General features: G+C 38.1%; 1 protein-coding gene across 1 annotated transcript in view; it reads left to right on the top strand.

Moving 5' to 3' along the window:
- Positions 1–14,442, top strand: part of LOC103465896 (melanocortin receptor 5) — a 34,349-nt gene extending 19,907 nt beyond the window's left edge. The window contains exons 2-5 of the mRNA XM_008411103.3: positions 829–1,052; positions 1,161–1,267; positions 4,927–5,115; positions 7,820–14,442. Coding sequence (XP_008409325.2) covers positions 829–1,052; positions 1,161–1,267; positions 4,927–5,115; positions 7,820–8,390 — 1,091 coding nt within the window. The 3' untranslated portion in view covers positions 8,391–14,442. The remainder of the gene's footprint in view (positions 1–828; positions 1,053–1,160; positions 1,268–4,926; positions 5,116–7,819) is intronic.
- Positions 14,443–14,819: the final 377 nt, after the last annotated feature.

The raw sequence follows: 14,819 nt of genomic DNA, 5'->3' as shown, positions 1-14,819 counted from the left end.
TTGAGTATAAAATCAATACTCTGACAGTAATGTCATGATTACCAGAATAGAGTTATAATATTACCATAATATGGTTGTAATATTATGACTCTATTCTGGTAATATTATGACTTTATTCTTGTATAAGTTTATTTTCATTATATTCTGACTTTATTTTTGTGTTTTTATTTACTTTGTGTTCTTAGCGTTCCCTTAATACTCTGTTGTACTTTGTTAAAGTAAAACGTCTAAGTAAAAAAAAGCATGCACATACTTCTTCACCTCTTGACTGATTAATATCCTGAAACCTTACTGAGGTAAAATAAGTAGTTTGTTTACAAGTCAAAACACAAGTCATCATTTTTAAGGATTAAAGTCTTAACTCTGAGGTTTAGTAGAAATTGAAAGACAAAGACAATCCTATTTCCTCCAAGAGAAATAAAATATTCCATCCATCACATAAAAAATGCAACTTTGCTACATTAATAGACAATGACAAAGACCTGGGAGTGAACTGCTAATCCTTCTGTGGAAGAACAAAAGCTCCAACGCCTGAGCATAAAGAAGGGGGATTGGGGGGAGGGAGCTCAGAGGACAGTTCATACAGTATCAACTGTAACTAAAAGAAATTTCCCAAACCGACCAAGAAATGAACAAGAATCACAAGTGAGAAATATTATGCTGAAGCTAGGACGAATGCTAACTGAGATGCTACATTCAGTCACTTTGGCTGATCTTTGAATCCAGTTTGTTCAAGATCGACATGTGAGGGAATGACATTAATACAGCAGAATCCTACAAGCAACAATATCGAATGACTTTCATTTTGATATTTGTTATCTGTGTCAGGTTCGTTCCAAAAATGGTGTGCAGATAGAGTGAGGATTATTCAGAGTTCAGCGGCGATGAACAGGATGAACATGTCGACTTACCAGGAGGAGGAGCTGCTGGGTAACTCCACCTGGACCTTCTCCTACCATCACCAGAACAACACCCCCACCCCGCCGCTGCTGCAGGACCAGGCCTCCACCCTCAAACCCGCAGCCTGTGAACAGGTCCACATTGCTGTGGAGGTTTGTATCCGGACCCGGGAACGTTGACCCTGTGAACCCATGACGAGCCATGACCCGGCTTGGCGTTTCTTTACCCACACTTCCTGATACTGTGTGTTCTCTCCTCAGGTGTTTCTGATTCTAGGGATAATCTCACTGCTGGAAAACATCATGGTCATCACGGCAATAGTAAAGAACAAGAACCTCCACTCACCCATGTACTTTTTTGTCTGCAGGTAAATATTTATTGTCAATGTTATTGCATTTTGCACCACAACAAGTTTTAAAAACTGTAAAACTTTTTCTGTTCTCAGTGTGTGTTCAGAACAAATAAAATGATGCATCAGAGAACTTCACTTTGGTCCAATCTTTTTCATTTTTCTTCTTCCTGCAGCATTTAGGTTTCTCTGTTGTGTTTTTGTTGGACATAAATGCCTCCTTTGTTGGTCCTCTTGTCACTATACTTTTCTCTAAATGTTTTCACCAAGACAAGAATTGATTCTGTTGCACTGCACTCTTCGGGAGACGACAGTAAGTTGTGTTTCTTAGATGTGGTGAAGTCTTCTTCAACTAAACAGAACCTCCCATGCTGAACCTAGAAAACTCCTTTCATCAAAGGTTATTGTTTTATATATATAAAAAAAGATGGCACTTCACAGCCCGGTTCTGCATTTTAGGCTAGTGGGATTTTTTTAAAAGGGTTTTGTTGGCTCTAGTGGCCTTTAAAGAGGGAAAGACATGCAGCAAATGTCACCAGGTCGGGAATTGAGCCTGTGACCACCGGCATGAGGACAAAGGCCTTAATGCATGGGTTGTGCTTTGCCCCTACGCCACCACAGAACCCCTTTAGCCTAGTTTTTATTACAATTGATAACATTATGTAATATCTTATGTCACTGAGGTTGGAGTTATTAATTTTATATAGACTATATGGTAAGGTTTACTACATTCTTTTAAATTCCAGCCTTATTCAGACTGACATTTCATGAGTCCTTCATATTTACTTTTAAAATGCATAGATACAAAAATGTACTACGAAGTAAAACTTTGTTCAGTGATCAGACATTTGACATATGATTTCAATGAATTTTGGATTTTTGGATGTAGTACGATAAGTCGTTAACTTGCGTCATTTTTTGTGATTTCTGTAATATGTAAGGCCACAAACGTGGAGCATGCTGGGGTTTGTTACGATGTAGCATTTACTGCCAAACAATTCAATAACAAATCCACAGCACAACGCATCAGCAGCTTCTTTGTGCAAAACTTTCAAAATCAATGTTGAACTTGTCCTTGAGTTCCTTTTTTTTTTTATTTTATTTTTTTATTTTTTGGAAAAGTGTCTCCTCTCTGCAGATTTACAAAACAAACTTCAGATGGTTGAAATGATTGCTGGAACACCGGCATGGGGGAATCTCTTTCCGAGCGCTTAGAAAGCATTTACATTCGTGAGCAGGCAGTTTGACTCAGAACACATTGTTTCCCCCTTCGAACAGAGAATCTGGTCATCTTATGTAAACTGACATTCAAAGATGCTCAGATTCCTATTCATCTGGAGGCAGGACCTGTTTTGACAGTAACAGTAACTCCTACATTGATACAGTCAGATTAAAGGATCGCTAGAGTTCATTTTGAATGTTCATTCTGTTTCGCTTTGTTGTTTTGAGCACAGTGTCAGGCAGTATCTGACTTTGTTCTCCAGGGCGGATTAAAATATGCAGCTTTTGTTTTCTTCAAAGAAAATATAAAATAAAATACATTGAGCATCTGAACCAACTAGTTTTAAAGAAAATCTTATGAATACATTACTGCTGTTTCCAACAGTTACAAGGCTCTAAACAAGCACTTGATGGATTTCTTCTGGGGTTTTTTTACCCCCTGTATTTCAGATAATCAAGCAAATTGTAGTATGAGACAAATACAAGCTGAGTAAACACAACAATCAGGTTTCAAATGATGATTTCACTTCTTAATGAGCTTTTCCCAGAATTCCAAGAACCAAACATGAAGAAGCAGCATTCAGCTTCTATGCATCACAAATTTGGAACAAACTTCCAGAACGTTGCAAAGCTGCTGAAACACTTAGAGCCCTTTGAAACATAATGTTTTAAGAATTTAACAATGGCATTTGACCAAATGTACTTTTTCAGTTGTTGATTTTATGTTGCATGACTTTGTGTTTTTGTGTTTTTATGATGTAAAGCACTCTGAAATGCCTTGTTGCTTAAATGTTCTACACAAATAAAATTTGATTGATTGATTCCAAAACTAATCTCTTCCAATATAAAAATGTACTTTGTTAAATCACAAATTAACTACCTAATCAAATTTTTGATTTGACACTTAAATCCCTGACTACTAAGTGATCTGTAGTCAGATCACGTATTCCATAAATATCACCTGTTTGACAACATAGAACAGATTTACAGATTCAAAAATCAGCACATTTTCCCCAATCTAACACTATTCATGTGAAAGACTTAGTAAAATATTCTTTAACAGTATAAAATTATATTTTAAACAGAGAGCTTCCATATTGCATTCTGAGATACAAGTTAGTAAAAATCTTCTGACTTTCCTAATTGAAAATTATTTTTCCAACTTTGAACTTTGAAAATTAAATTTCTGTTAAAAAAAACTCAAGTCTTGTATAACTGTTATGAAATATTTGTTAAAATGGAAGTTCTTGAAATGTGAAGATTTTATTCTTGTACTTCTTCTACCGTTGTAATTGACTGCAAGTCATTGCAGAACAAAACAAGCTTCACCTATTTTCTTACTGGCGAGGTAGCTACATTACAAGGTAAAATCCTTGCTTAGCAAAATAAAACTACATTCTGTTCAGAAATTATGTAATCTCTGTCATTTACCCATCACACTTTGCTTCTCACTAACAGTTTAAATGTAGATTTAGGATGGTCAGTAATGTAAAAAGATCCTCCGACACAAGGTCTGTACATACTCTGCTAGAACAAATATATCTGTTCTTAGACTCAGGGTGATAAGAACAAGTTTTTCTTTCTAACCAGGACATTTCATGCTTCACAAGAGCTTAAGGAAAGAACTTCTAGGAAGTCTTTATAGTTTATAGGTCCCTCCCACTGGAGCACAAATCCACTTAATTTTTCTTGGACACCACAAAAAAGAAGCCGTACCCAGAGCAAGAATAAGCTGAAAGAAGTCCGAAAATGTTAAGATGCAAGAAGAGAATGATGTCAAAGAAATGTCTCTATGTTTCCAAAAATGTGTATTGACCTTCAGAGAGAGAAGAAAACTCTCCCTGCCACATATCCACCACCAGTGAAGGAGTGGACAGTAAAAACTCAGGTGCAACAAAACGACACAAACCGCTTTTGTTGGATTCTGTTTGATTCCTTAAAAGTCAGCGGTAATTCTCCAGAACACCTGAATGAAATGGTTGAATTCCCTCATCATCATGCCAGTCAGCTCCACTGAGGTCTAGAAATGAGCCATGTGCTGAGATTCAGGTAGAGAAGGGGATGCTTCTAGATGTGTAGGGTGGTAACTCTCAGGCACTGGATTTGGTTCAAAAGGCCGTTGCCTCAAACACCTGCTAACATGCTGCTTTAAAGCAAAGTGCATCTGTCAGCAGTATCAATTTATCCCCCATGAATCATAGTTAGGATCGGCATTGCTACATGAGCGACAAGAAAATGGCTCAAACCCGCAGAGAGGGAAGGTTGCACATTAAATCATTGATTGATTTAACTGACTCTCCCGCTGGGAGGCAGGAATTTAAATGCATCACTGCTCAGCAGGAAGGTCTGCCAGCTTATCTGCTGGCTGCTGGTGAAAGCATGTCTGTGCAGAAACTTTAGGAACGTGTGGTTTTGGCCAAAAGCGCCCGTCATTAACTGTGTCTGCTTGGTTGCAGTCTGGCTGTGGCGGACATGCTGGTCAGCGTGTCCAACGCATGGGAGACCATCATCATTTACCTGCTGAACAACAGGCAGCTGGTGGTGGAGGAGCACTTCATCAGACAGATGGACAACGTGTTTGACTCCATGATCTGCATCTCGGTTGTGGCGTCCATGTGCAGCCTGCTGGCCATCGCCGTGGACAGGTACTGACCGTTTCTATGTGCCACACAACAGTTTTTAACCCTTTGAGTTGTCCACATCTTGTCACGTTACAAATGAAAACTTCAATTATGTCATTTGAGAAAAACCACATGGCAAAAAATTGCGAGGTGGACAGAAAATGATGTATAATTTAAGTAAAAATCTATAAAGTGTTACATGCATTAGTATTCACCCTTATTCGATGTACTCTTCCTGTGTGTAAATTAACCTCTGGACAAATTCAACCGTTTGAGTTTCGAGCAAAAAATGAGAGAATTTGTTCTCAATCAACTTATCTGGTTAAATATAGGTTGAGTAAAACAAATTACAGTAAACCATTTAATGAATAGACAGTCTATTTAATGTGTCATTAAATCATTAAAATGCAAATTTCTACTAGCTGATGCAGATAATTAACAAAATGTGTATTTTATTATCTCCTAGCACCTGTTCCTGCAGCATCACCATGAAATATTTTTATCTGTCAGACCGGCCCGTTAGGTTTTGGGGCGGTTCTTTGGGCGAGTCCTTAGTTTAATGAAATGGAAAAAAGTTCAAGGTGTTACCTACTACTTTTCCAAAGCACTATGATAACCTTACAACACCAAGTTGTGCACCCAGAAACAATAATGCTACAATACACTTCTATGCATACATAACCTGTACATGCCATCACCTTTGACCTCTACAGGTCTGCATTTATACAAACCTCTGTCCAGATCAAAATATCTATTTTTTTCTCCTGTGAGACTAAAATGTTTATCTCTGTTACTATTTTAATAAAAGTAGAGCATCAAGAAATCATATAAGAGGAAAATCAGTATCAAATATATGTAATAACTTTCAGCAAATCTTGATGTAAAAAAGTTCTGATTTCACTGTTTCCACGGCGACCCTCAAAATGCTCACATGCAAGTATATTGAGGACTCTGGTGTCATCATGACAGTTAAGGGATTAATGTGGTGTTTAATATTCTATTTATTGATTAGATAATTAAAAAAATCTCAGAGGTTATGTTTACAAAATGTTGCAAAGCACAACTTAATACATAAAACTGGATTAATCTTACATGTTAAGACCAAAACAAGTGAGGGTGTGTTTATTGTTTCACCATGACATCACTTTATATTGAAGCACCATCGATTTAAAGTTGTTAGTAAGCCAAGTTAGTGACAGTACAGACACAGCGTCTCATCAGTTCTTCAAACATCCCTGCAAAAGCAGGCAAAGCAGCCCTATCTGCTCTCACAGCCAGCAACCGTCAGCCAATGACAGCTGATGGTTCATTGGCACAGTGGCTAAAGGCAGAGCCCAAAAAATGGATTCTCTTATCTACCGCTTAAAGTAGAGCATGCAAAAACAGTATTGGATGATTTTTGGCTTAATGAAAGAGAGCAGATAAAAAACAATGTTTTAAATCTGAAACCATTGGTTATCTTGGCTTCTTCTGTGTCAAACTTTAAGTGGTGATCACGTGACCTGAAAAGGTAAATTCTGCTGATTCATCTTCCACAGCAAAACACCCCCATTATTCTTATTGTATCTTTTAATATTATAATGCAGTATTGTTATTGTCTGTATTGAACTCCTGTTTTTTTCCCCTAGCATTTAGAGTCAGCCCTCAGAAATGTGAAGGAGTATTTTGGAAGTTTAGGCTGCATTCACACAGGCCCTATTTAGTCCAGTTCATTTCAGGAGGTGTGAATTATCTCTCTGGAAGAAAAAGTGAACTATGATCTCCTGCAAACTGAGGTCTTGATTTGGCTGAAGTGAACTCTGGTGTGATTCAAATGGCAAGTGGACTGGAGACTGCCCCAAAAACAGGAAACTGTCTATAGCACAAGGCATTCTGGGTAAATACAACCAAAACATCATGCAAGCTTAGCCCTAAATGGAGAATGACTTTTGTTAAAGACAAAGGGGAAATCCAACAACTGCTAAAATCTGGTGCCAGTTCATTTTTTGTTCACATTGCGTGAAGAAGGAAGTTGCACTTAGCATCTTCTTCAGAGGCTCAAGTGTTGTTTCCTTCAGCAGTTCTTGGTGTAGCGCCTCCACAGGCGAAGGGAGGAACAAGTTTTTCAAAGGGTTTGGGATTAACGGTGCAGAGTTAAAGAAAGAAAACCACAGCAGCTGAAAATGGAACACATTTTGCAATTTTGGTCCCAAATCTGTCAGGTGTATAAACACCTTTAACCTTATAAAGATAACTCTAGAAAGCTAATAAGTGATGTTTTATTTATTTATTTTATTTTTATTTATTTTCAAACATAATGGCAGTCTAAAATCACACACATAAACAAGGAATGCAAAAGACACATTTTTTGTACCATAATCTTAACATGCTCGAAAAGGAGTAGGAAGAAGTAAGAAAACTATAAACTCATACCCCATAAACTCTTACAATATTTTCAGATGGAGCCTCATTATTAAATCAAATAAAAAAACATAGGTTAATTAATTTTCCATTTTATCTGGGCTTATATATGTTTAGATATATACATACATACATCCTTCTCCACACACACTCTCCTGACTTAGTGCTATCTCTCCTCATATTTCTATATCTTGTGAAAATGACCTCCTTATATTGCCTTCTGATATTGTATAAAATTTAAACTTTTTTAACTCCTCATTTAACTTGTTCCATAATTTCACACCAAGAACTGAAATGCAAACCATGTATGATATGTTTCCCTCCACAGGTATGTCACCATCTTCTACGCTCTGAGGTACCACAACATCATGACGGTGAGGAGAGCAGGCTGCATCATTGGAGGAATCTGGACCTTCTGCACCGGCTGTGGGATCGTCTTCATCATCTACTCTGAGACCACCCCTGTCATCATCTGCCTGGTGTCCATGTTCTTTGCCATGCTGCTCATCATGGCCTCCCTGTACAGCCACATGTTCATGCTGGCCCGTTCGCACGTCAAGCGGATCGCCGCACTGCCAGGCTACAACTCCATCCACCAGCGCACCAGCATGAAGGGCGCCATCACCCTCACCATCCTCCTGGGCATCTTCATCGTCTGCTGGGCCCCCTTCTTCCTGCACCTCATCCTGATGATCTCCTGCCCTCGCAACCTGTACTGCGTGTGCTTCATGTCCCACTTCAACATGTACCTCATCCTCATCATGTGCAACGCCGTGATCGACCCGCTGATCTACGCCTTCAGGAGTCAGGAGATGAGGAAGACGTTCAAGGAGATAATCTGTTGCTACAGCTTAAGAAACGTCTGCAGCAACCTTTGCTCCCTCACCGGTAAGTTCTGAAAAGAAAAAATGGAGGAAAAGAACACACACACACATGTACACACACACCCACACGCACACACACACACAAAAAAAACCCAAAGTTGGATGAATGAACTTGAACTGAGACTGGTTCCGGAAATTCAATGTCCAGCATATGGAAACTGTGTTTTGTTGGTTTTGGGGGGGTTTTCCACTTACGTATTACAGTCAAAACAGTTTTTAGTTGAACGTTTGTTTTTCCGCCAACTGTTAAAAAGGACGAGCCAGAATGGAGCCAGAAACAGTGAAGTGTTTCCTAATGTGCTAATGCACTGCATCCAAAACACACACAAAGAGGCTGATTTATTAGATACATTATCCAAACGCTCTATCAGCCCCATCCGAAATCACAAGTCATTTAAAAATGCGTCACAGAAATCTACCCTTCTTTCATTCTCCCCTGACATGTCCTCCTCTGTGTGGTTTCGCTTTTCTTTTGGCTCTCCTTTTCTAATCAACGACATTACTGTCCTACCCTACAGAACTATGACCGACAAGGCAGCCTGACAGATCTTTTTCACTTCTATCAAGTGAGCCATGCAGACTGAAAGAGAGCTTAGATATTCACTGTTAATTGCTGATGATGGCAACCCTACGCAGCCAGTGTTGCTTCAAAACCGTGATGTGCACATCCTTGGCAATTAGGACTAACCCGCGTGGCGGAACGGCCTGGGCAATGATGCCCTGACAGGATCCTGGGAGTTCTCACTGATGTTACGAAAGGAGGCCAAAAAGCTTTAGAAATGGAATTCAGCGCTTTAGGGGATAAAACATGAAGTCGTTGTAATGCAGTGTTCAGGGGGTTTGGAATATGCTTGAATCAACACCACTCTTCCTTTTTTGTGGATGTAATGGTTTTAAAATGTAAAAAATGCAATTTTATTGACAGGTGCAAAAACATATAAACACATTAGTGGGGCAGAGATGAACAGAAGCAAGTCATCAGCGTTTAATGACAGTGTGTGAAGTCCTTCAGCTGACTGATACTTTACTGGTCGTACAGTGGAACTATTTCAGACATCAAAGTACATAGCTAAATACACTGTAAAGGAATCTAAAGAGTAACATCAAGTACAATATAAAGAAAAGTTGAAGGATTTTGATTGTCGTACCTAGAAAAGATTATATCTAAGCAATAGTTTAAGCAGCCAATAGTATTTCAAGATATGAAATGTAGTGTATTGTTCAGCTGTTAGCAAGAAGAGAGCCATTGTAGAAGGAGAATGAATGACAAGAATGATTTCTTAACTCATTCAGTGAAGGTGGACGCATGGCGGTGCAGAGAGTGTTTCTGTTTTCTCACAGATGATCGTTTCTCATTTTCTACTGTCAGGACATAATGACAGTTTTAACAAATATGTGAAAAACATATACTTTTTTTAAATTAAAGTTACCTACCGCAACTTTAAATATGAAAATAAGTAAATAAATAAAATGATTCAGTAACGTCCCAACAAAACTGTCCTACCCTGTCCGGACTAAGCCCTCTTCATTTTCTCATGTTAGATCCAGGTAACCTGTACTTTGAATGTTCCAAAATGCAATCCAGAATAGGAAACAGTGTTACAGAAGTTTAACATAATCAAGTGATGGAGTGATCACTGAAAAAATATATATAAAAAATGCAATAAACATCTGAAATCAGACACTGCTTCAAGAGCATTTAGTCCACTTTAACAGCTGTATCCTGGAGCTGTGTCCAGCTTTAATGACCCTGTTGTTGGAATCCCTGGTCAGTCAGGGTTATATTGATCAGTGGGGTGATTACACTCTCTGCTCAGCATACTGTAAAATGTTATTCACATGAGAATTGGAGCTCTACACCTATGTGTTGCACATTAACTTTTTTTTACTTTGTTCACAGTCAAGTTGACGCAGTCGTCAGGAGACATGGGGCCTTTAATTACACTTCAGTTGAAAACTGTCGGTGTCTCTGCGTCAACACTAAGCTCCATGAAAGCACAAATAATTTCTGCGTCTTTCATTTTCTCATATGACATCTGTGTGCATCATAAGCTCATTAAGAGTTCTTAAGCCAAAATATTTCCACATGCAAAAAAAGTCAAAATCAAGGCGCCGCTAGAGGTCTGGGTCTTCGTCTGGATGTTTGTCTGCTCCTCAGTGCCAGCCCATACCCACACCCACACACAGGTGACAGGGTTTTAGATTTGTAATAATGAAAATAATGAAATGTGTTGTTTTCATCAGAGAAGCGGCGTTGAGTGTTGTGGAGCAGAAATGCTTCCTGCTGTCGCTGCAGTAACTCCAGAGCTCAGCTGCCGCCGCTACGATTTATGAAAACAGTTTTTCCCTCATTATTTACAGAAGAACAGAAAAGTGCTCATTAAAAAAAGCCTTATAATATGAATGATGAAAAAGGAGAATACAAGAACACAATGTGTACATGTTCAACACTTTTACCTACTTTTTTGAAGATTCAGACTTGAAATGTTTATAAGGAAAAACTTTATCTTTAACCATGTTTTAAATAAAGTGGCTAAACAGAAAATGTATCGCGAGCAAATGGATTACATAACACAAATTAAGGTAATTGTAATAATACAATTTTGAGATTTTTAATTTAAAATATTGCAATAAAGCTTGAATTCTTGATGAAAAAGGCCTGGTTTTAAACTTTTGCACAGAAGCTTGTGATCTCAGCAACTCAAGATACAGAAACAACATATACATATTCATTTTATTCATAAGTAAATGAATAAAATGAATTCCCATATGGGAAGGTCAGGTAATTAATAGCTAAATTAAACAGACGTTGAATACAACTAAAATTTGAGACTAAAAGATTTCAAACCTGACTTGGACTCCTGATCTGAAACTTGAGTGTTTTTAATATGTATGAAAATGTAATAAAAAGCTGTCATGACAGGTGATACTGTTACAGACTGAAGCATCGTTAACTGTGAAAGGATGCACTTAATTATTATGTGAGTTATGGGCTGTTAACGCATAATACAGAATAAAAATAATTCAAAACTAAAACATAAAAGTATATTTTCTCAGTGGTAAGGAGGCGATCACGCTGTACAGTTCAGTCGTAAATGTGAAAAGTGAGCTGAGTCAGTTTGGAAACCAAATACATAATCCCAGTTTATGAATAAAGTTAGACTCGTTTTGGCAGAAAAAAAACAACACATTCTCGCTTTCTGGATTCTTACCAACCTACATTTCATTGTCTCACCGGAGCCCGAAGAATTCTGCAGCCCATGGAGGACGTAACAGTGTGTACACTTCACGGCAGATTGGAAAAAAGGAAAGGATGACTTGAACTAGTGATTTTCGCTGCTCGGTTTACCAGAGCTCTTAGAATGTAGGAAAGTTTTTGTGTAGAGACAGGAATAGTGATGTCGCATTAAGGGTATTATTACTGTCTTGCACACATGAAGAGTTCTGCACTTATTGCTATGTGGTGGGGAGGCAGAGCCTGCAGTTCGGCTTTGTTCAGCATGTAGAAGGTAAAAACCATCCAAGTAAATGGCGACTGCCCCCTTTTAGAGGTCTAACAAAGACTTGGAGATGAAAGCGCTGCCTCCACTCTGGGTGGAAAAGCATTATGATATCCGGTGCTGTGGAAGACGTACATGACTAATACATGGATCATCAGCAGTGGTCTGTGTTGCAACAATGTGAATGAGTAACACCAAAAACCAGGTAGAAAAACGGATGATAAAGCAGCAGGACTGGGTGACATACACTTACTCCTCTGACTAATAGTCCTCACGCTCAGATCACCTGTTAAAAGCAGACATGGCAACCACAAAAACACACACAACAGCCATCTGCTCTTTCATAAACGCTTTCCAAGATAATTACAAATCCCTGCTTCACTCCGGGGGGCAACACGTTTATCCTGCTGTCTCACATATTGCCTGACCTTTAGAGGATCTATTTATTTTCTGCTCAGTGTGAAACACAAAAGTGTTTTTATGTATCGCCATAGAAACATAGTTTCCAGATATGTTTTGTCCAGTTTTTTTTTTATGTGATTATCAGCATGTATTCAACAAACATAACAAACATTCATGATTTTTCAGAACCGTCTAAATGCCAGCTTTAAGAATTCTTTTTTTTTTTAATAAAAGATAAAAACAGATTTTTTCTTTTACCCACCCTGTGCTATACATGCAAATACAAACCTTTTCTGGTGATGATAGTTGTGGAAGCCTGAATCTCAATGATTTTGAGCAACTTTAATTTTAAACAACAAAACAGAAGTAGTAGCTGGGTCCAGCCGCAAACTATCAATTAACCAAATTTTTCACGAGTCATGTGACCAACAGCAGGATGTTACTACTGGTGAAAATGATGAAGAAGACGACAGGAAGTGGTTGCAGGATGATGGTTTGCTGTGTGAAAAAGCTTCTTCATGTCTGATTTTAATACAGTTTCATATTTAACGGAAACACCCCTACTGCGAAATAGTGTTTTTTTTTCAACATTAGCAGAATATTGACAAATATTTGCAAACATTTGTAATGGAAACACAGCTAATGTTAAATGCTCCATGGATTTCAATTCATATCTAAAAAAGTTCATACCGTGTATCATGTTGTCTATTTTTATCAACTTTTTGCACACAAATGAAAAGCAAAACTCACCATCTATCGTTTTCATTTTATGCCGTTTGTATCAACAAATCCAGAGTTGCACAAGTATAAAGTAATAACAGCAGCCGTCATCAAGCTGCAGCTGTGTCTGCATCAGCGCCATGGTTGCCAGCCAACCAGCCTCTTGAAATCTGCCTGTGTGTAAAAGCGCAGCACCGTTTCCTCAGACAAGAGCGTAAAGTTTTCCTTCCTGCTCCGTTCTGTCTCTGTGCTCCACATCGATCCCCCTGTGAGCTGAGCTGCTGCCATGTAAAAACATGAATGTACAAATAGCTCCACAGCGCTCTCTGTGATTGTGTGCTGGTGCCTACCTCCCTACTGAGAGGCTTGACTCTTCTTTATCAGTAAAAATGCAGCGACCTGCTGAACCTGAATGTTATGAAGCATTACTATGTAAACGACGTTATTATCTGTGCAACATATTATTTATTGTAAAAAAAATAAAAGAGTCGGTGGCTGTATATCTTCCCTGACATAATGTTTGTTCCCAAAGACATCGAGATAAAAAAAAAACATGGTGAAAAGATTAACATCTGTTACCCGTCTTGTGTTGTAACAGTGCTCCGATTTATTGTAAGTCTTTTGCACTGCAGAGACTATTAATGGGAGAAGATGCATAAATGTGCACAGACTTGTAACAATATTTACTTCAATGACTTTGCATTTTTGTGCTCAAGCCCCTCTGTGCTGCTATCATATGCAACATTCTTCAAAACTGACAGAGTTTCTGCTGCCCACATAAGCAGCAGTTTGTGTTTTTGCCTCAGCCGCTTCATCAGACTGAGGTTTTCCTGATCGCATGCTGAAGCTTTTCTCCATGTGCAGTGAGACCGTTTGCACATTTCACATCGTCAAATGGTGATATCAACAAACGTAAATATTGGCTTCTAAATATTGGCTTCTGTTAGCATTGTGGCTTACAATGGATTCTTCTCTTTATGTATAAAATGTCTTAATAAAAATGATAATAAATCTGAGTGTTATTTTGTTTTCTTTTACTCCATTTTAAATAGTTTGGCACTATCTTTTAACTGTCCTCCATAACCTAAGTGTCCACAAAATGCTCTGAGATCTTTTTGACAGATGTTCTTACTGCAGCTAATGGCCTGATTTAAGCACAGTGGAGATGGAGCCTTTGCAGACTACAAGCTGCCCCTTGTTATTCATGCTGCAGTCTTTTAAGTTCCTCCTGAAAACTCGTTTTTTAAATCCAAGTTTGAGCTTCATCAGACCGATTTGATTGTTTTATACTCCAGCTTGTTTTTTGTTTTATTTTTAATCTTATTTCCCTTGTTGATTTTATTGAGGTTATTTGGAATTTTGTCTATTTTTACTCTTTGTGATGAACTTTGGTCAAAGTGATTGTTTTTAAATGTGCTACATAAATAAACTTGAGGAAAATTGGCTCCAATATTTTTATTTCATGGTTTTCTGTTATATTAAATATTTTTCCGAATTCTCTCTTTATGATGGATAATTTATGGATAATTGAAATCCCAGAGGGAAATGTGATGCTGTAACTCATACAATTCTCTTCAGAGCAGGAAGAATCTCCTTTAGCAGTCAGTGTCACAGCGGTTTGATGCGGTGTGCATAAGAGTGACATGACACTGTCATAAACCTGTTCGACAAAGGAGTCTTTATGAATGTTTACAACTGTTGTCATGAATAGTCATTCAATAAATAATGATATTTATATTGCAAAGGTGACAATTTTAATTTACCTTTGATGCAAGTTTTTATGCAACTTTGCAACATTAAATGCAACATTAAAAATGTCATT

Source organism: Poecilia reticulata, chromosome 16 (assembly GCF_904066995.2).
Source record: "Poecilia reticulata chromosome 16, P_reticulata-male-v2, whole genome shotgun sequence".
NCBI lineage: Eukaryota > Metazoa > Chordata > Actinopteri > Cyprinodontiformes > Poeciliidae > Poecilia > Poecilia reticulata.
The sequence above is the reverse complement of the archived record's forward strand: the minus strand, read 5'-3'. Positions and strand labels throughout refer to the sequence as shown.